The 22,916-nt window shown below is 49.0% G+C and overlaps 1 protein-coding gene across 2 annotated transcripts in view; it reads right to left on the bottom strand.

Moving 5' to 3' along the window:
• Nucleotides 1–22,916, bottom strand: part of GALNT7 (polypeptide N-acetylgalactosaminyltransferase 7) — a 577,925-nt gene that overhangs the window by 380,833 nt on the left and 174,176 nt on the right. For both annotated transcript variants that reach the window (XM_085641835.1, XM_085641834.1), the window contains exon 2: nt 5,025–5,485. In XM_085641835.1, the coding sequence (XP_085497961.1) occupies nt 5,025–5,485 (461 nt within the window). The remainder of the gene's footprint in view (nt 1–5,024; nt 5,486–22,916) is intronic.

Here is a 22,916-nt window from a genome sequence, read left to right as displayed (position 1 = left end):
TAAGAGAAGCAACAAGAGGAAAAAGCATTGGTAAATGCAGAAAAACATGCCACAGAAACTGAACGCATTCACTTTTTTCATCAGCATAATACAAAATGCAATTTTACACAACGATACAATAACGCCCTAGAAAACATCATCACACAAACAAGGCATTACACATCCTTAAGGCCTTGTAAGCCTTCAAAAAAGTTAACATACACACATCCTACCAACTATAGAGCAAAAGCTCCATTTATGGGAGGGAGAATTCAAAAATTCATCACACAGTAGGAAAGGTAATTATTTTTGAACCCCCCCCCCAAACTTAGGGTGATGATGACCTGGAATGGAAAAGCACGCCGGGCTGTATGATTTGGTGGTGGTCCCATCGTACTAGAACCACCACCTGCTGAGTTATGGGTAAAATGGGTTTTGAATAAAGGGAAACCGCAAAGCATTATGGGTTGAGTTTCCGTAGTGTGGTGAATATTATAGCATCGGCTCCTCCGCTGAGCTGTGAAGACCCACAGTAAAGTTTTCCATGTGTTTTCTTTCTTTTTTGCGTCCTCATGATGCATTTTCCTTTTTTTAATGGGTGCACTACCGCGTGCTGCTGTGAGGCCGCAGCCTTTCCTGGTGTCTGCAATTCCAGCAGAAGCACATGGGAGTCCCGGACCCATTAAACATAAATCTGCCCGGAAGTGCCTATATCACATACAAGATGGTGACAGTGCAATGAGGCCCGAGATGGGGGGGGGGGGGGTCTGGAAATGGTTTATGAAGTGGTGCGTGGGAGGAGGGAAAAAGGGGCGGGGGAGCAACATGAGGGAGAGGACACACTGCTCAGAACTCGAGAGTCCAAAGAGCCTGTCCCAAGAGAAGCAGTTTGTTTTTAAGTTAGATGTGGCCTATAAATCAGAGCTGCCGACTTTGAGCCTGGGGAATTGGGTTCGAGTCTCGGGTCGGCTGGTAACACAAAAAAAATAAAATTAATCTCAAAACAAATAGAATTAAACAATGTTTGAACAGTTACAGAATCAGGTGAACAAACGGGATGAAAAGAAAACAAGGGGGAGGGAGGGGTAAGTCCAGGGAACAGGCGCCCGTCTCATGAGCAAGAAACAAAGAAACGCAAATGCAGTGTATGTTTGCTGGAAAGACAAAAGTCAACAAAAGAAATAGTGCCCAGGAGGAGCGCAAGAGCACAAGTAACAGGGGAAGTCCTCAAGCCCACATTCTGAATACAGCAAGTGCTGCCTAAAAATGACAGTACCGCAGACCATTCAGGTAAATCTCCTTCTCTCCTATGTCTGCGTGTCCACCCAGTTTCACAAAACATTCAGAGTGCTTGACCCCGTTTCTGCGGTCAGCATGGCAAATGGATTGAAAGCATTACCAAAACCATGAAGCCTAACAGGGCCCTGTAGAGTAAATTATAATCATCAGCAGAATACAAGTATAATTCGCAAGCCTATCTCTCACACCTTGCCCCCTATCACGTAGCTTGGTACTGCTTTCCATCACAAGATATGAAGAGCTACATGCAAAGATACTGTACAATTTACTAACTGAATTACTCTACAGATTTGCCATAGATAGGAATGAACACAAGTTCATTAAATGTTATAATAATCCACATCCACCCAATTAAACGGTCTTAAATACAACAAGATGCACTCAAGAAAAGACACGGAAATGAAACGTTGAAATACAACCTAAGCCTAACCCCTAACCAGAAGAACACCATGGCCTTTGGAATAACTCGTTAAAAGTATTCCTACCACACAAGCAACAGCTTTACAAAACTTCCACCACTTTGGAACAAAGGCTCAACCAAGAGTTCATAAAAATACACAAAGAAAACAAATACTTGCATGAAAAATATTCAATACACTCTAAAGAAATACTGCTTTACATCCCATCATAAAAAGCCGAATAAACATTACGCAGGCCCAACAGTTTTTATGACACACAGGGCTCAAAATGGAGACCTAATAAAAACATTCATAACAGTAAAGGAACGTCTATCTCCTCAATAACACCCCTCCTCACTATCAAAGAAAATAAGACAAGGTAAAACCAACAAATAGCACAGAAAAACACATGCAGGGGTGCAAATGAATGTCCTTAGGTCTTCACAAACAACGACACCGAAATTAAAAACATTTTTATGAAAACCTGAACATTTCTCATGCAGACACAAAAACATGGACATCACAAACTGCAGAGAAGACCCCTGGCCTCAGGGAATGTGCTATTCCGTGCTCTCATAATCAGAACTTTAATGCCTCTTATTATAGCCGTCATATGCCAGCTAAACCAAAGACATTCTTGCCATGCCCCTTCTAAAATAACACACTGGAAGTGGAAAAGGAGGGAAGGCCAGGCTACTGTATGGGCATTGCTGAACGGAGCTCCGGCGACGCTGAGACTTATGGGCCCCTAGAAAGTGGTTACAGACAGGTGGGCAGAAGAAGTTTCCCAGCATTCAGTCCAGTGCATGGTAGTAATTTAGGCCACCAGGAGTCCGGAAATGAAGTATCTGACCAATGAGAAGCTAAGGACTTGGCTCCACCTTTTCTTGAAGCGCCACCCGGGCCCAACTCTTAAAAATTGTGAGGGCTACAGGATGGCATGCACTCGTGGGGATCCTAAATTGCCTTGTAACAACTGCAGTAGAGGGATTGCGGACACCACCCAGAGTGCGCTTGGAAGACCACATCAGCATAGTTTTACTTTGCCTGTCAATGGGGCCTGTGGCATAGAAGGTAAGAGAGGAGAAGCACACAGGAACCACAGGCTCCCAGGCCGGAGCAGGATTAATGAGACGACCCCACTGTATGACTGTCAAATTGTGTAGAATCCAGAGCCAGCCAGAATGCCTTCAGCTGCAACCCGCAAAATGTTGTTACACTGCCTGTGCCTTCCTAGTTTCACTGCTGCAATGCCTCCCAAAGAAGTAAAGACCTGGGACTAGAGGAGGAAAGCTGAATTTATTATCCCAGGGGCCACTTATGGACGAGAATTCCAGGGTGTAGAACCAGATGGCGGGATAAAAGAATTCTGTGACAACAGTTCAGTAGGAGAACTGCAAATCCTGCCTACGTTAAGTACCTTCAATGTAATCCATACACGCTGATACACATAGGGTCTCCTGAAGAAAATAAAGAGAGGGAATCCTTGAAGGTAGGGCTAGAAGAAGGCGGAAAGACTCACCCAAGTGATCCATGAGTGTGTAGTGCCCACATGCACCCACTTTAAAAGTCGGACTGAGTCTCTAGAAGAAACATCAGGAAAATTGTAAGAATGTAAGAAGTACTATGCAGGGTGGTGGCACATCACCCTGATAATCCAGAGTTTTCTAGAGAGGGAGGCTCCACCTAAACACTCCTTCTAGCGATTGTTGTTCTCAAGAACTGTAGGCTTGAAACTAAGTCATGAGAAATGGTTTTGAATCCAGGGGTAATTGCTGAGCTAAGCTCAACCTCAGAACGTGAAAGGGTCCTGTGTTTCACCAGGTCACAGAAAGAGGCATAGATGAAGGGGCATATTTATAGATTTTTTTATTACAGGAGCTGAACGCAAAACAGGACATAAGTCCCGCAAAGCATTAAAAATGAGCTGATTGATTAGGAGAACAAGGCGCACATCAGCCTCACGCGAAACTGAAGGTTCAATTTGAGGGGTCACTGGCCGGTGTTTACCCAGGTGGACACAGCCATTTTAGAGGATCAGTAGAAACCCAGAGAGGCAACACAAAAAGAGACTTGAAATGCATTTTTGGATAATCATTGAAACTTACGTGCATTGGCTGGATAAATTGATGCTTCATTTGCTAGCCTTAGGAGACCGGTTGATGTAGGTATTTTGATTTTTGAAGTGTTGTGATGTTCAGATTCTCTCTTTCCTTGGTCCCTGTCCCCAATTATCCCTCTTTCGATATGGATGTGGGGGAAGCTTTCTTAGTAAAACAAATGATATGTGGTGTACCAAAGCAATGATGGCAAAAATATTCTTCTTTGAAGGGAAGGTGCTGTAATACGGGTTATTGACACAGCTAGTGCTTTGTTCTGAAAAAGTGATTAAGCTCAATAACCATGACTTAAAACTAAAACAACTCACAGGACCTGGAATTTCGATCTCCTGCAGACCAGTGTCCTGCATATCTCCCTGAGCACCTGCAACGAAACCGAGATATGCCCACAATATCCAATGGATCCACTACCCAAACCCTACACAGGTGCTGCCAATGCCAGAGGGTGGTCTGTGTCGAACCACCAGTGCGTGGGTGTAAGACCAGATACTGGAGTCCAAGTCCATTAGCTTCTGGGCTACTTTGTGGTGAAAATGGCTCTACAGGACGGCCGGAGAGGTAAGTAAAGGCACCGAGTGTCAGGACGGAGGGCGGGGCAGGCTTAACCTTCTCAGTCGCAGAAAATGATAAGGCTTCATTCAGGTGAGTAGATACTTCTTCACAACGATGTCTCATCTTAGTCATTACATAACCATTTATCGAACACTTCCCTTTACCATTCCACGACCATTTGACACATGGGAAAATACCATTGATCCCAAAGAAGGAAAGTTCATTTTGGAACTTACGTCAATCACAGATCGATCCCATGCTTTAAACTAACACGTGTTTCGGAAAAATTGGATATTGTTGGCAAAGCTAGAGGTAACAGAAAATGTTCATTTAAGCACGCCACATCTGCATTGTGTTCTTACCGGAGTAGTCGGCAGTGAATGATGCCTGATCTATTTCTGCTTGTATAATCTGCTATTATGAACAATCAAGTCTTGCAGTTTTATTAGCTAAACTCTCAGTACAAAAAATACCAAACAAATGGAATGAGATTGATGAAAATATTAATTAAGGAGAGAATAAAAAGTAAGCAATCAACTAATCAGAAAGGATGACTTAACAAGACAAAGGAGGCAAACTGATCAGTTCAAGAACATTTGCTACAATTCCAAATCACCATAATATACTGGAAAATGAAACGACACACGTGATATTAACAATATATGCGTCTACTTACTCTGGTTGCCGCAGGTCACTGATGGTTCGATCCAGTGAGATCATATCACTTGCTACCATGTTAAAACCAAACTCTTTGATGCTGTTCTGAACAGCGTCCTTGTACTCTGGACCCAAAACAAATTTCTTGGCCCCCTCTCCGGGACCGCCCACAACTCCTAGGGGCTCCGGCTCTTTGGGTTCCAAGTTACCCAACACTCCCACTGTTAATTCTGGATCACGATAGACATGCTTTTGGGGTTTGAACGTGAGGTACTGGCGCTGCATGATATTCTGTTGATTGGCTTTGGCCTCTGGGTTCTCTTGCTCAACCTTTACCTTATTCTTCCTTCGAATATCTTCAAGGTTCACCTCCATTCCTTCCACGTGTGGCCACGGGACGACAGGCTGGAAGCTATTCTTTTTGGCTGGTGGAAGGTTTCCATCCTCTTTTGGAACAGGATGTTTGGCAGCTGGTTCTTCCTGGAACACAAGGGGTATCACTTTAAACATAGTGCACAGTGAGTGAAGTAATACTAGACACTCAAAGCAAAAAATGCAAAAACGTCAAATAGAATCACCTTTGTGGTTTTACAATATTTAATATCCATAGCAATCTACTGTTGTGTACGCGAGCAGATATTTTGTATTTATTTATGTAAAAAACGTGCGACACCCAGTTTCACCCAAGTCTAGTGGTACAGTGGCCAGAAGGAAGACAGGGGTCAAGATAGTTATGTAGGATAGGCTGGAAGTGCTGGGGTGTTGGGGGCAATATAAAGACAAGCTGAATATCCAATATAAGGTTACGTCCTGAATATGAAGCATGGCTGGAAGCTGAGGTGATGCTTTCCTGAAACCCCCGGATCTTTCTGACTTTTTAGGCACCACAGTAGCTTATGGATAACTCATAATTCAGTGAGGAGGGGATTTCAAGTTGTGAGTTCTCTGAACAAATAGGACTTTTATTTGATGAAGGATCTTTTCAAAGGCAAGGATTGGTTCTGTTGTGACTTGCTGAGCACAGAAGTCCACATGAATGTGGCGAGATACTGTCCTTTCAGTTGTGTAGCCGCAAATGGAACTAGTTCTCTGTGCCGATTCCACATTAAGCACAAGTAAAGTCATCTCCAACAAATGAATGCAGGCAAAAAGGGGTGCAAAGCCAAGTAGAATGGATGATAACTGCTTCTCTGTAAACTGCGCACAACCCAGCCCAACCATAACACAGAGTGGAACAACTGCTATGCACAGTGGTGCCCGCTCAGTAAGAAGAAATGAGGCGCCTGTAAGAACAACACCTAGGGAACCCCTCCTATGGTGGATTTATCAGGACCATCACCTCACTCTAGGACAACAGATTCAATCCAGAGTGAACCGAGATAGCCGTTGAAGGGAGTAAATAAATGTGGAACACACTGTCAAAGGAAATTGGGGCCCTGAACGAGAAATGCGAGCTGACAAGGCGCCACCCAAAAGAAATCTATTTCCTGCTTTGGTTTCCCATAAAGCCCAAGTATCCATCCGGTACCCGGAAGCAACGAAGTAGAAACAGTGGTATATATGCTACTTCTTGCTGTGTGCCTTCTAGAAAGTTCATCTCACTTGCCTCCGAAATAAGGAAAGGCTTTGACTAGGGAGACCACCGTCATTACTTCGACCGGGGCCCTCTAACATGAGTTGTTGGGCGTTAAAGTGAAAGGAGCCTTTCGTTAAACCTGGTTGGTATAGAGCAGACTAACAAGAGGCTGGCGGTGGCCCAGAGTCCCTGGTGATGAGCCTCAGGGAACGGGGCTCAAGCCAGGAAAGAAGGGAGGCTCAAACAACACTGCCTAGTAGACTAGAAGAGAGGTATTTCGAAGGATAGAGGTGACTACATATCTTTAGTTATCTTTACCAGAGAGCAGCTTCCCTATGCAGCGAGTACAAGCAAAGCTAGGACCATGATACAGAGCTATTGATGGACGGGTGAGGGGGATGGAAAGCAGAAACCAGGCGATCAAGGGAGATAAAACTTGAGTGAAAAGGCAGAGATCTGTTTCCTATGCACGTCCTCCACTAACATATCTCTGAAGCGTATTTCACCCCAACCAGCTCTGGACATCTAGTTACTCATTGTAGTCTTACTTTAAACAACTACAAACCAAGCCCATATTTATTACTGGTTTGCACTTCTAAACAGGGTGGAGGAAATTTCTGATGATACAGAGATGAGAAAAACTTTGCTGATAAGCTGGAGTCTCATCAGGGCTCCGAAAATAAATAGAGAGAGAGAGAGCAAGTCGAAGACAATGGAAAGGTAAGGTGGGTGTTGGTGTGAGACAGGGAGTACGTGAGAAGGTGTGAGTACGGGGATTTTTCTTGGGGTAATAGGCCACTCAGTGGCTACTTGTCGGCATTCATCGTATGTATCCATATATACACAATGGTGTACCGGAGCCAGCAATGCTAATTCTCTAGAATGGGATAACCAAAAGACTCCATCCAGAGCACACAAGTCTCCAGAAGTAGTGAAGTTGAGCCAACAATGTTACTGTACCTATCGTTGGGGGGGGTTCAAGATTGCCTCCATAAACTGAACCTCCAGCCTGCGTTATACGCTCAATGAAGAATAGGACTTCATTTAAAGGCAAGCAGTAGAAGAGTTAAAACTGTGATAGACACAAAAAGAAAACGTTAGCACGTTCTGGGCCGAATTTCCATCCCACGTGTATTTGCACTTAATTGTGATTAAACTGTGAACCAGGGCCATTAGAACCACGTGATTCCTCGTCACTTTCTGCTCATGTAAGCATTTGCAGCTCTTGCCATGTACTCCACCATCACTTGCAGATTTTTACTAAACAAACTGTACAAAACTCAGGAGCAAAACTACTATTAAAGCTGCGAAAAAGGTGGGCACTGCAAAGGCAGACACTATAAAAATGAACTGCTAATCTTTCAGTGTTGATTGCCATGTTCAGGTACTAAATATTACGTGAACATATCACCTACATGGTGTAAATACTTGCAATTCAAGGACAGGGGAGAGCATTTGACTCCAGCAAGAAACAAGCGTTGGCAAAGCCAATAAGCCTGGCCGTGACAAGCATGCATTTTTAATGTATTTTGTTTTCAAACATAGGCAAAATAGATGAGTAAAAAGATACAAAATATAAAAATAAAGAAGCGACCCAGCAGCCTTGGCATGTCAACCTGGGCACTGCAGTGCACTTCTTTTCACGCAGATGTGAGCAAGAAAAATGCCATAATTCACAGTGCAAGACAACCAATGGATAAAGTAGGCTGACCCATTCTCAGGATTTAACAGTGAGAGGGAGCGGAGGCAAACCTGAATGACATTTTGTAGAAAAGTGGGTTTCTGTTACAGTAACCCCCCCTCCCCGCACTGTAAGTTGGCACTAGATCCCTGCCAATCAGGTTCTGAGTGCCTGTGTTCTTTCTCTAAACTGTACCATTATTTAGAACAACTGGCACACCTCTGGCCCACATATATGTCCTTGTGAACAGAGAGTGTTCCTTAGGGCTGCAGCATGTATTGTTCCACCCTAAAGGACCTGTAACCAAACACATACACACTGTCATTGCAGGCTTTGTGGTGTGGCTTAACTAAAAGAGTCGACATGGCAGCCATTCCTGGGAGCCATGCCTACACAACACTGCCTGTGGAATAGGCAAGTCACCCCTTTAGCAGGTCTCACAGCCCTAAGGCAGGATGCACTATGCCATAGGTAAGGGCACCACAGCTGCACAAGCAATATGCCCCTACAGTGTCTGTGCCATTCACAGACATTGTAAGTCTAGTGAAGCAATTTTGAGTACATGGGCTGGGAGTTACTCAGCACGTACTCCGCAGCTCCATGTTGGCTTTACTGAAGACTAAGGAGTTTGCTACCAAACGTCTCAGCATGATAAACCCACACTGAGGCCAGTGTTGGATTTATTATAAAATGCACTCAGAGGGCATCAAAGATGCCCCCTGCATAACAACCAACTTCTAGTGTGTTGGCTGACTGGTCCCCGCCTGCCAGCCACCACCATACAGGTTTCTGACCTCATAGGGTGAGAGCCTTTGTGCTCTTGGAGGTCAGTAACAAAGCCTGCTCTGAATGGAGGTGCTTCACACCTCCCCCTGGTAGGACAGTAATACTTGGTGGTGAGCATCAAAGGAAGACTTTCACCTTGTGATGGGCTGATTTGGGCAGCTCCAACTACTGGAGATGCCCACCCCAATGTCGAGGCCCCACTTTTGGAGGCAGGACAGGCAGGAAAATTATAAAGCAGAGTGGGAGTGACCACCTCAGCCTTTGCGCACCCCTAGGGTCGCCAGGAGCAGAGGTGAGCCCCTCTCTTAGAAATTCTACATCTTGAATTTGAGAAGTAGCCCCAATAGGAACAGGAATGTGCCCCTCTCCCCACAGGGAGGGGGCACCCAAAGGGTGTAGACTCCCTAGGGGACAGTAGCCATTGGCTACTGCCCCCCCCCCAACCTCAGTAACACCCTTAAATTTAGTATTTAAGGGCTCCCCTGAACCTTGTTCCTTAGATTTGACGGACCAAAGAAGAAGACAGAAGAAGACTGCTGCTGGACCAGGAACTGAACCGCTACAGAAAGAACCAGATAAGAACCCTGCCACCTGTAGCTGGTTCGACGACTGGACCGGATGTCCTTCCAGAAACCCTGCTAGCCCTCCAAGAACCCCCGGAGACCTCCCAGCCTTCAAACATTCTCCAAAAACCTCACTTTGGGCTAGAGGTGGTACAGGAGTTAGTCCCCGGAGGCTGTCGGTACAAAGACCGCAGTAGTTAAGGAATGACACTTGTGTTGACGCAACTCACCACTGCATAAGGAACCACAAGACCGCAGTGGTAGAAAACCTACACTTGTGTTGATGTGACTCTGCCCTGCCAGAAGAAAGCACCATAGCTGAATTGCCTCCACAACCCAGAGGATAAACAACCCAAGGTGGTCACAGCCCCGTTCCCGAGAGCCTGTACCCTCCTGCAAGTGGCCATGTTGGTCTCCTCCTGCCTAGCCTACTTGACCGCGGCCCCTCCGAGATGGTCCAACCTCGGTGGAACACCTCCATCCCCTGCGCATCTCCATCCCAATGACAGCAACTGCTGGGTTGGTAGTGCCTCCCTCCAATCTACGGTGACCCGCTGACAGCGACCACGACAGCACCAGTGTGGAAAACGTGTAATATTTTACTTGGCATAAGCGACAGCAATTTTGGCTTTGGTGTCCATTTTAAGTTTCCTTCGTAATTCTTTTGTCTTTTCACTCTGCTTGTGCTATCTATTTTAGTTGACTTCCTGACTCAGCTAAAAGCAATGTACGTGCTGAGGGTTTGTAGCTGCTAGAGCACCTGGTCTCAGATGTTAACTGTCAACCATTTACTGCTGCCATAAGCACTCCTGCTCCCCCTCCCACTTTGCTGACCAAGTGGTTATTCATCTGCCCTTGTTTGCTGAAAACTATTTCAAAAACTTGTTCTCTCTATTTCTGTTCACATGCTTTCACTGCAGAAAACCTATATAAAAGACCTGTGTTCTGTGACTCCAGTGTACTACCTCAGGCAGCACCAGAGAGTGTTATGTGGATGTGGTGCCACTCATAAGTGATTAATAAACTTGTTATTTATTTCCAACTCCAGTGCTGATCTCTCTTTTGTTGGTTTCTGAAACCGTGGACAAAAGGGTGATCCTGCACCAGTGTACCCCTAAAAAGGTACATTTCCACACCAGTGTTGGCAGTCTACTGAATCTCATTCACCTCTATTGCTCTCCGCTGACCGCGAGAGCGACCATCATTGCCGGTATCGTAGATACTGAACCCCGCACCACTTTAGGTGCCCCCAGTCTCCATTGATTAGCCTTGGGCTCGGCAAACCCTGCAACCGGTCACACCAATGCTGCTTAACCAGTGTACCCAGTGTTGCGGTTTCTGATTGACAAGCATGAAAGCATTTCCAAGACTATAAAGCCTTTTTTGCACATGCAAAGTATTGATTGATAGTATACAAATCTATTGGCAGTAATTTTAATGTATTGCATAAAAGCACTTACTTGTAGCTGAGTTCAACTTGGTTCTTAGAAATAAAAGTAACTAAAGTAATAATTTTCTACAAACATTGACCTAGAGTCAGTCTTTGAGTGTGTGGTTTTACTTTGGATGAGTATGTGCACCAAATGCGTTCACACCCCCCTCTGATAAGCCTAACTGCTCAGCCCAGCTACAACTATATTAAGAGTAAGGTATTATCTACTTTAACCTCTGCCATACCTTTGGGGTCTCCCTGGACTCTGTTCACACTATACCGATTTTTGGTATAGTATATACCGAGCCAACTTCCTACACACTTGAACAGACTAATGTTTAGGGAGGATTGAAAGTCCCTGGCTGACAAGACACCTAAAGCTGTCTCCACTAGAGAACTAAAAATATAGTAGCATGTGATTTATAAGTTTCCTTTATTCACACAATGCAGAGCTTAATTTGGCTTATAATTTGCCATCCCTCCACAAATAATTCAGTTAGTCCTGCCACATAATTTGGCCCTCCTGAGCCATCTATGTCCAGAGGCCCCGCACATGTTAACCGATAGGGCAGGTTTTGAGTGCTCTTTGAATCGTTTGAGGGCACATCCAGTTTACTGAAATCTATTTACTTGTGGACTTGTCTAGTTTATATTAATCTGTTTATTGTGCTGGAGAAGAGATGCTAGACAAAGGGTTACAATGTATTTTACTTTATATGATACAGAATGTTTATTTGAAGCATGGTGTTGGCTTTTATGCTTGTGTGTTTTGTGCTGCATATTGTGTTATTGTTGTATTGTGGTGGTTATGCTGCACTCATGTTTTTATTCTTTTATTATTTTGTTGTGTGTTTTGCTACTGTGTTGTTTTCTACTGTGCTCTGTAATTACTTTAGAGGGATCAACAAATACAGCTAAATTTCCGGCTAAATGCAACACATTTTTTTAAAAAGCTGTAGTGAAAAACAACCCTTTAACACTGTCTATTGTGGAAAATACAGCTTCTCCAGCTATTCGCCTAGTTAAGACATCAGTCAGTCCAGAACTGTGGCAGAGACCACGCCTTAAATTAGCACTTTGAGTACTCACTTTACATGATCTGACCCATTGTGTGACAACGTGAGAAAGAGAAAAATGCAACAAACACCGAGGGAAACAAAAAAGGGCAGAATCCAAAAGAAGGACATATTTATAAATAGCTTTTGTAATTTGATCACGGTATGTGAATGATATTCGAGGCGGCAAAGGACACAGACAACAACTATGTTTCTTTAAAATAATTAATTCAGATTGTGCAATAACTCATTTAATAATTTGGGATCTAAGAACGTATTAAATGAGAAGTTGTGCAATACTAGGGTACAAACAGAGAGAACAGATATTTACAGAAGGTTAAGGATTGTACTACAATATTGCATTTTCATTTAGCACATAATTTGGTAGCCCATAATACCTTAATGACTACTTTACTAATAATGCGTTATACACAAACAAGAATATACAGTTGCTTTGATTAGAGCTTATTCAATACCGGGCCAGTGGATTCAATTCATAGGCTCGTGTGATTTATTTCACATTTTTTTAAATAATTCCATAAGATTCAATAACATTCAAATCATGTCAAACATTAAGGGAAACATAAAATTGAATCTTATGGCATTATTTCAAAGAAATCGAAATATATCACACGAGCCTATGAATTGAATCCACTGGCCAGGTATTAAATGAGCTCTAATCAAAGCAACTGGATATTCTTGTTGGTATAACTATTAGTGGTCCCATCCAGTTGGCTAGGACCCAAGCCTTCCTCAGGTTCCAAGACACTAATAATGCGAGCATGACGCAAACGGCAGCTCCTCTGTGTTTGCGATGCACATGCCAAGTCCAATAAAAGCATGCATATTCAAAGTAAACGTAGGCTAACCGGGGAACGCCTATAACTGTGCGGCGATCACCAGAACTAAACATACCCAAAATCCTTAATAAACTTTTCTATACAAGACAAATTCTCCAAATATTGTGAGGAGATTCCCATTTATAAACAGTTAAAACAGAAAATGGAATTTCAAAATAAATATTGGTAGCTTCATTTTCAGTGCTTATTGCTGGAGTGTTACACTCACAGTTGGTAGAGTATTCGTTTCAGGCTAAACATACGTATTTTGAGGAGGACACACACTCATCTGACCCCCTTCAACAAGGGGTCCACAGATGGTGCTTGCTATGTGCCCACCTTCTTCATCAGTGCGGGGGTGGCGCCTGCCAGGGATGCCATCTAACTTCTTTCTTTAAGAATTATGAATGTTTTTGACGGGAGATACATATAGATTGGTAAAGATGGAATAGAGCAGGCCTGGTCAGGTACATATGGAATGGTAAGGTGGCAACAGGTGCCCTTTGCTGCATAAACCCATGAGGACAGCTTTAAAACCCTGGGGAAGTAAGCCTAACCAGACTTTTTTTTTTTAACACAAATATGTCTAGCTTTTGGCAGTTTTTAGGTCTCGGCTAGCGAAGGCTGCGCTTGCACAGTCTCGCTCGCGAGATATAATGACTTGGAGAAGAGGGGCTTGAACCCGCCCCTCTTCTCCCCTCTTCTCCATTGGCTGGCCTCTTGAATGCTGGCCAGCCATTGGAGAAGAGGTTTGTCACTCCGAACAGGCCCGTCCTTTTCGGATTCGGGGCGTGTTTTTTGCAACTTTTCTAATTATCTCCTCCAGCCAATGGCAAGAGGAGAGAACAGAAAAACACGCCCCCGAATCCGGAAACGCCGCTGCCTTTCTCCGAGGCATTTCTGCTTCGCCTCAGAGAAAGACGGCGGCGCTGGGACAACAGATCAGTACTCTTACCTCTACAATTTCTTTCATATTAAAGATTAGGGGGCGCTAGCTAAAGGGCGTGCAGCGTAATGGCCGCACACTAGTGCAGCTCTGCTGGCCCGGAACCATCATCAGCTAAACATCCTCTGAAGACGACATTGGAAATATGCCATCCATGTAAAAATGGACATCGGAAGCCTGGCGCACTTGTGTAATGCTGGTCAGCAGTCTCTATCAGCAATGTGGGGCCTGTAAACTAACTTTGTAGTTGGTGCGCGTGGAGACCGGAGCGCTCAGAAAAATGGCGGCCACCTCTCTCCACGGACGGCGGAATGGAATACTCCAATCGTAATCGGCCCACTGACTATCTGCTGAGCAAATGGTGAGTGCGGGTGTTTCCTGCGGGGCGGTGCAGTACATATGGGGAGCAAATAATAGCATAAATACACTGCAGAGATAATCGGATGCGATTCAACTTATCAGTGAAAACGTTCAGGCCCCCCTTGCATGTCTCCTCCTCCCCTCCCCTGTGCTCCCCCTCCCTCCCTCTCAGCCCGTGCATGCCTGCTTCCAGGCCTGAACACCGGCCTCCCCCTCTTCACATCTCCTCCCCCTGCGCGCTGTGTGTTTGTTCTGACAGCAGGAAGCTTCCTGTTCAGGCTTTCAGTTTGAGCTGCCGGTGCCCGGCTACTGCGGTGCTTGGCTGTGTCTCCTGCTTCCTTTCGACCTGTACTGCTCTCCCCGTGCCTCACAGTTCCAGCCCAGTGGTTTCCTCCCACCATCGTCTGCCTGGTACCCGGCTCGCCGCTCTCTTCACCCCGAGCCCCGGCCCTTCACCGAGGCCATGGCGGGGGTGCGGGCTCCCCTGGCCGCTGTGCTGCTCGTGCTGGGCTGTTCGGTGCCCTGTCTGGGCCGCTCCCTGGAGTGGTACACGGCGCTGGTGAACACTGCCTACACTGACCCGGTCAGTAACCTGACGGTGCTGGGGAGCACGGAGAGCGGCCGCTACGGGGACAGCTCGCCCAAGGAGAGCGTGCAGGGCCTGGTGGGGGTCCCGAGGGCCGCGCTGGCCCCAGAGGCGCCCCCCGAAGCCCTGGAGGGCTGTGCTGCAGACACGGAGTACTATGTGCCGGGGACCGCCGCCTGGCCGCATCCCCCCGGCAAGGGAGAGGAGGGCGTCGCCGGGTCGTGGATCGCGCTGGTGGCCCGAGGGGGCTGCACTTTTTTTTTTTTTTGAATATTTTTATTAAGTTTTTGCAAACAAAAACGCCACTCATCTCGTATCAGGCTTAGCAGGAAATTAGCCCAAAAGTATTGCAACAATTCAGTACAGGCACAGTTGAGACACAAAGACACTCCATATGCATCATACAGTCGTTCCCATCCCCAACCGCTGTTAGCGAAAGGATGGCTATTCTTGGTCACTGAGTTCAGAGTCTGAGGCATCGTGCGGGGGTTCACATATATTCCCTCTGTATACATTCCACCCACCCCACACCTGGGACCATTTTTTGGGGCAACCTCTATGCAGATATACAGTTTTTTCAACCACCATTACATAGTCCATGTCCTGGATCCATTGCGCCAGGGTAGGCGACTGCCCCGATCCCCATCGCTGGGCTATATTGCGTTTTGCCAGCATGAGCCCCAACGTCACCCAGAGCTGTGTCACTCTCTTGTGGTCCGTTTGTTCCCAGATATTGAGGAGACACCTCCGAGGCTCCGGGAGCGTCAGGACTCTGGTCACCCGGGAGAGCGTGTGCAACACCCCCTTCCAGTAAAGCGCTATGACTGGGCACTCCCATAGGGTGTGGGGGGCTGCACTTTTAAGGAAAAGGTCTTAAACGCCGCCCGCAGGAACGCCGCCGCTGTGGTCATCTACAACGAACCCAAGGCGGGCAACGCCACCGTGTCCATGTCTCACATAGGTAAAAGTCTTCCGTCGCCCCGTCATACACACGTAACCCCCGCATGCAAGACCCTTGCCGTACCCATGACCCACATCTCTAAGCGCCCCTCGCCACCCGGTTCGACGTGTGTAAAGAGGCTCAGTACTGACAAAGGTAAAAGACATCTTGCCAACTAGGAGTGCCACCTCTCTCCCCCCCCAACCTCCACAGCCCCAGGTACCACCCTGTCATCTAGAAGAGGCGGCCAACCAACGTTAGAATGGGTACCTCACCAACTAGGCTGGCACCATAGTCGGCCTCCATACCACGTCCACACACACCCTCCCCCCATACCACCGTGTTTACTTTTACCTCTCTGTAAGAGGCTTCTTCACGAACATTGTTACCTCGTCAACAAGAAGTGCCCATCCCTGAAATCCTGACTCCAGCCCACCACCACACACAGCTCCTGGTATCACCGTGTTCTACCTCTGTAAGAGACTCCCTCCGAACAGGAACATAGATATGTCTCCAGCTAGCAGTGCCCCAAGCTTTACATATTCTATCGGGATCAGCTCAACACGCAGCCCTTCCCCAGAGCCCATTCCCCACAGCTGCCTACTGACCCTGCCCCCCCTCAACACCACATCTCCTTAGAGAAGCCACCCCACATTACTGATGTCTCTCAGCTCTAGAGTAGGCGCGCACATGATCTTTCACACCAAGCTACCCACAATAATCCACACAATATGCAGGCCATCTCCCCCAACTACCGTCCCTGTCAACACGGCTTATTGCTTTTGAGTAAAAGGCTCCCTCTCATGCTTTTTGTGCCCCCCCCCCACCCCCCCTTAAGGGGACTGTTTCGCACACAAATCTTCCTGAAGCACACTTGTACCCCCGACAGCCACAATACCACACAATCCATACCCACACAAAGCCTGCGCCTTATATATACACACACACACACAAGCAACACAATCGTAGAGCTCGGTAGTAAACTTTGGCAAAGACCCCAAGGCCACATTCACAAACGGCAACAGACTCCTACCTCCCTGTAGTGTCGCGATACTCGTCCCTGACGTGATACGCGATGGTGTGCACGTCAGGGCACGTTCGTTGTACGTGCGTTAATAAATATGACGTCACGCAGACACGTAGGCAGAAGCGCCACGGCTGCGGAGACGGCAAGCAAGCAACACAAGTGTCCCGTGTGGTTATTGGGCTTCACGTGCTAGGCCTGCACCACGAGCCTATCTGCTTAGGCCCCCAGCGACACCACAAGTTGGCGACGAGGGTGCGATCGTGCCCCCGCTCAGAATCGGCGCGTCCGGTTGGTGTGGCGGCCGTTAGCGCTCCTCGCTTGCGGTGCTCGTGCCCCGCCGGAGCGCGCTGCAGTCCCCGCGCTGATAGCCCGCCCAGGACGTGCGCGGAAGCGCCGGAGCGCTCCGTTGTGGTTGGCTGCTCGCGCTGGGGCCGTCTCTGCCATCGGCGCCCTAGCGCGTTTCAAGGACCTCACGTGCCCTGCCCTCCTGACCTGGGGAGCGCGCAGCATCTGCCGTGCCCTGCATCCACACCACGGAAGCAAGACAGTAGAGACATACAGCGTCGTCTTGCTCACCGGAGGCCCAGGAAGGTAGGGTCAAGTGCCCCTGAGCTTGCATAAACCCTCAATATCGTAGGACAAGGGAGGGGCTGGCCCACACACGCCCCCCTGGGGAATCTGAGCTGCCCAAGGGAGAAGAGGTCTCGCCTAGCGCCAGCCACACACGTGCCAGAAGATCTCGCCCAGGGGAATCTGAACTGCCCAAGGGAGAAGAGGTCTCGCCTAGCGCCAGCCGCACACGTGCCAGAAGGTCTCGCCCAGCGTGAGGGCGCACGAGAGAGGGAGGTCCAACCCTGCGCAAGCCACGCACGCGCAACATGGCGACAATCCCGCCAATAGAGCCGTTCTCCGTCGAGGGGTCCCCATCGACGGTAGCAGCCCGGTGGAGAGACTGGGAGGACAGAGTGCGCATCTTTTTCGAGGCCACGAAGGTCCACAGAGATCAAAAGCGCGCAATGATAATTCACCTAGGTGGGAAAGAAATTCACAACATAGTGAAGACGCTCGCGGAAGCCACCCCCAAGACGCACACGACGCTCATAGCAGCTCTCAACGAATACTTTGAGCCAATGGCAAACCGCGACTATGAACGCTTCATATTTCGCCAGGCGCGCCAATCGCCGGAGGAGTCGCTCGACAAATTCTACGCTCGTCTAAAGAACTTAGCGGCCACCTGTGGGTTTCGAGACGAGACGGAGGAGATAAGAGGCCAGATAATACAAGGGTGTGCGTCCGCCAAGCTCAGGGAGAGAATCTTGGAGGAATCCGGTAAGCCCCTAGCGGACATCCTGACGATGGGCCGAACGAAGGAACTGTCCAAGGCGCGCGCTGCGCACATGGAGGCGGCACTGCAAGTGCCAGTGAAGGCCGAGCCGGTCAATGCCGTGGCAGTCAAGCCGAAACAGAGGTGGCCCCGACGAAAGCCAGCCCCGGCTGCTCAAGAACAGCAAAAGTCCTGTGGATACTGTGGTGGCTCACCCCACGCCCCGTCGGAGTGCCCAGCAAGAGGGACCAAATGCAGAGGGCGTGGACGCTTCAACCACTTTGAGAAAGTGTGCCGATCGAAGGGTTTCCGAAAGCCCCGCCAGGCTGTGCACACGGTCGAGGAAGGAGGTCCGGGAGCCAGCGACATGGACGACGATGAAGAGGAGGAAAAAGTCATACACCGGGTGCACATGATAGGCACGGCGGCCCGCCGGACTAGGAGACTGCCGCAATGCAGCATCCGAGTAGGGTCAGAGGAAGTTACAACAGTGGTAGACACAGGAGCCAGCATCAACATCATGGCTGCCGCAATGCACAAGTCCATGCGTCCACAGCCCCCACTACAACCCTCGACTATCACGGTATTCGCCTATGGACAGGAAGAACCGTTAAAGGTACGAGGAAAGTTCAGAACGGTGATATCCCATGGGACAAGGTCCATCACGTCGAACGTCTACGTCACCGAAGACGGGCAAGGCATGCTCCTGGGCTGTCGAGCGGCGGAAGATCTGGGAGTGGTAACCTTCGCGTTTGGGGTACACCAAGAGTCAGTACACCACACTCTGGAGGAGTTCGAGGAAATCTTTCAAGGGATAGGCAAGTTCCGGGGGAAAGAAGTTCACCTACATATCGATCCCACGGTCCAGCCGATAGCACTCCGGCATCGCCGCATAGCATTCCACCTCAGGCCACTGGTGGAAGCGGAATTGAAGAAGCTTGAGGCAGCGGGGATCATTGAGAAAGTATCCGGACCGACCCCGTGGGTGTCGCCAATTGTCGTGGCGAAGAAACCCAAGCAGCCAGGCGCTGTCCGTATATGTGTGGACATGAGGCTCCCGAACGTTGCCATCAAAAGGGAGCGACACATCACCCCGACTATCGATGACATCGTTGGGGAGATGGCCGGCGCCAAGTGGTTCTCAAAGCTGGACCTACGCTCGGGATATCACCAATTAGTTCTGGACGAAGCGTCTCGGAACATAACAACGTTCTCCACTCATGTAGGTCTGAGGCGATACACGAGGCTGAGCTTCGGGGTATCGAGCGCTGCGGAGGTGTTCCAGAATGTAATACAGGAGCTGATCGCTGGAATCCCCGGGGCGCTCAACGTCAGCGATGACATCATGATACACGCCACAACGGTAGCGGAACACAACGAGAGACTGGTGCAGGTGCTACGACGCATACGAGACGCAGGCCTCACACTACATCGGGAGAAGTGCGAATTCCTGTGCCGGAAGATCCAGTTCTTCGGCTACATCTTCTCAGCTGATGGCGTCAACCCCGATCCGGACAAGGTCAAGGATATCAAGGAGGCAGCCGCTCCTGCAAATGTCACGGAGGTGAGGAGTTTTCTAGGAATGGTGAATTACTGTGGCAGGTTCATCAAGGATCTAGCGAACCTCACAGTGCCACTGAGAGAACTCACAAAGGAATCAACCCCCTGGACATGGAACAGTGACCAGAGTAGAGCATTTGAGGAAGTCAAACACGCACTCTCAGGAGCCACGACGCTGGCCTTCTTCGACCCGGCCAAGCTGACACAGATTGCCGTCGATGCCGGTCCAGTCAGGCTGGGCGCAGTCCTGCTGCAGCGGAAGACGAATGCCGAGGAGTGGGCCCCGGTGGCCTTCGCCAGCCGGTCACTCACTGAGACGGAGCAGAGATACTCTCAAATAGAAAAGGAGGCGATCGCCATTCATTGGGGGTGTCGTCACTTCCATTTGTATGTCTATGGCAAACCCTTTGTTGTGACCACCGACCATAAGCCATTGGTCTCCCTGTTCGCAGGCACCTCAACGAAGCCGCCGCCAAGGATAGAGAAGTGGATGTTGCAACTGTAGGACTACAACTGCAAGATTGAGTACCAGCCGGGTGCGCGAAACCCGGCGGACTACCTATCTCGCCACCCCCGCACAGCAACTCCAAGAGAAATAAAAGAGGCGGCAGAAACAGAAGAGTACGTCCGGTGCGTCACGGCGCGGTCATGCCCCCGGCCAGTGTCCATGGCTAGCCTGTCCCAGGCCACCAGTGAAGACGAGTGCCTACAAAGAGCGAGAATGGCGGTCCGAGACAACAGCTGGACCCGCGCCCGAGAGGAGTGGAAGAGCCTGACGCCTCAGGCGAAGCAGATAATGGAGAGCTTGTACCACGTGAGGACAGAACTGACGGAAGACGAGACTGGATGCCTGCTGAGAGGCCACCGGCTGGTCATACCGATGTCCCTCACCCAGAGAGTGGTGGATCTAGCCCATATCGGTCACCAGGGCATGGTCAAGACTAAGTCACGACTCCGAACCAAAGTATGGTTCCCTCTCATGGACGAAATTGTGGAGGCTACTGTTCGAGAGTGCCAGGCGTGTCAGCTAACCGGTGAAGTGCCCCGGCCGGCCCCTGTGGTGATGGAGCCTCGCCCGAGGAGGCCCTGGTCAAAGATCAGCGTCGACTTCGGCAGCCTGCCAGACGGACGGCACACCTTGGTGGCCATAGATGATCACTCCAAGTATCCGGAGGTTGAGATACTGACTGTTCTGAGTGCTCAGGAAGTAATCCCGAAGCTCGAGAAAATCATGGCAACCCATGGCATTGTTAAAGAGATCAGAACCGATAATGGATCACCGTTTCAGAGCCAAGACTTCGCGGCGTACCTACAGGCTCTCGGGATTCACCACCGGCGAATCACCCCCCGATGGCCTCAAGCGAACGGAGAAGCAGAACGCTTCATGAGGACCCTCAACAAAGTGATACGGATCGCCCACGAAAAGAGCCAGTCTGTAGAACTTGCCATTTTCACATTCCTCCGTAGCTATCGCCAAACGCCCCACTCCATCACGGGAGTGGCTCCCGCGCACTTGCTAATGGGGCGGGTTGTCACCGATTCAATACCACATCACCCAGAATGGCAGCCCGAAACTCCCAATGACAGTGCCATTGATGCGCATCGACGTGGAGCGTTTGCCCAAGCCGACGCCCGCAGGAGGGCTGTGTCCTCACCAATAGCCCCAGGTGACCATGTACTAATTCGCAATCGGGTGCCAGGGGGCAAATTTCGTTTGAACTTCGAACCTCAGCCCTGGATGGTGGAGAAAGTCCGAGGCACGTGCGTGACAGCCCGGAAGGGTGCTGAAAGGATAACGAGGAACGTCTCATTCTTCAAGAAAGTTCCCGTGCCCTCCGGAGGGGATGAACGACGCCAGGACAGGGTCATGAGGGACATGCCGCGAGAGGAAGGACTCTCAGAACCCGAGGGCCAGGCAGGTGAGAGAGTAGAGCCCACAGGTCAAGGACATGACACTATGCAGCACCGGCCAGAGACCTTGCCGCCTGGAGTAGCGGGCGTGCCCGAGGCCGGAGAGAACGACGCAGAGGGTGACTCTGGGAGCGGAGGTCAGGATGCTGCCGTGGAATGTGGCGGAGTGCGATACGACCTGAGGCCGCACCCCGCGCCCTCTTGCCGGTTACGAGACTACGTAAAGTAAGACTGTTTAAGTTTTCTTGTTGGGACTTTAAGCTGCAGAGTGAGGGACACTGTGAAACCTGTTGTCCATGCCTGGGGGTGTAATCACGGACCCGGGGGTTGTATCATGTTTTTTGTTTTGTGTGTTGGGGAGGAATGTAGTGTCGCGATACTCGTCCCTGACGTGATACGCGATGGTGTGCACGTCAGGGCACGTTCGTTGTACGTGCGTTAATAAATATGACGTCACGCAGACACGTAGGCAGAAGCGCCACGGCTGCGGAGACGGCAAGCAAGCAACACAAGTGTCCCGTGTGGTTATTGGGCTTCACGTGCTAGGCCTGCACCACGAGCCTATCTGCTTAGGCCCCCAGCGACACCACACCTCCCCCACCCCGCTATTATCCCTACGTCTGCATCTTCTTGTTCTTTAGCTACATTTGCATACCTATACAACATTTAATTGACCTCGGGGACCTTATTTTCACCCTTCCCCATTCATCATCCAGTTACCACAAAGAGCACCTGCCCAGAATGTTAAAAGGTGCCGACCCCGTACTTGAAGTTTATACCTGTACCAGTCAGCCTCTAATGCTCTCTTAATGACCTCAGTTGGTTTGACTCATTTGACGTGTCACGTGTCTTTCTTTCCCCGAAATAGCCTCTCCCCCCCCCCCCCCCCCCCACCCGAACTCTGACACCAACAAGAAGCATGTGCGAGCTAACCATTGTTAGGGACCAGGAAGGAGCATACAGAGAGGGCGTTTCTTTGTCTTTCAGAGGCATCGGTTTCCTAAGGAGGGGCACTTTAGAAACCGCCGCACCCCGTGACTGTGATTGAGGTGAAGTGATTAAGTGGTTAGTGATTAAGTCGTCTTTATGCAGGTAAACGTGTTTGCGTGTTGCAGCCGAGTAGAGAGCTCTGACCCAACGAATTCAACTGTCCCCTTTTCCCATGTTCTCTACTTATAAGTAATGCCAGCGAAAAAACACAGTTTTTGACTGATCTTTTATTTTTGTGAAACGTTCTGCAAAACAAAGGCCTGGCTGTTGCTCTTAAGTGTATATCTTCTGCTTTTATCCTGGGGCAAAACCGCAACGGCTCAGAAGGGCCTATT

The sequence above is a fragment of the Triturus cristatus genome, chromosome 2_2, assembly GCF_964204655.1.
Source record: "Triturus cristatus chromosome 2_2, aTriCri1.1, whole genome shotgun sequence".
Taxonomy (NCBI): Eukaryota; Metazoa; Chordata; class Amphibia; order Caudata; family Salamandridae; genus Triturus; species Triturus cristatus.
The sequence above is the reverse complement of the archived record's forward strand: the minus strand, read 5'-3'. Positions and strand labels throughout refer to the sequence as shown.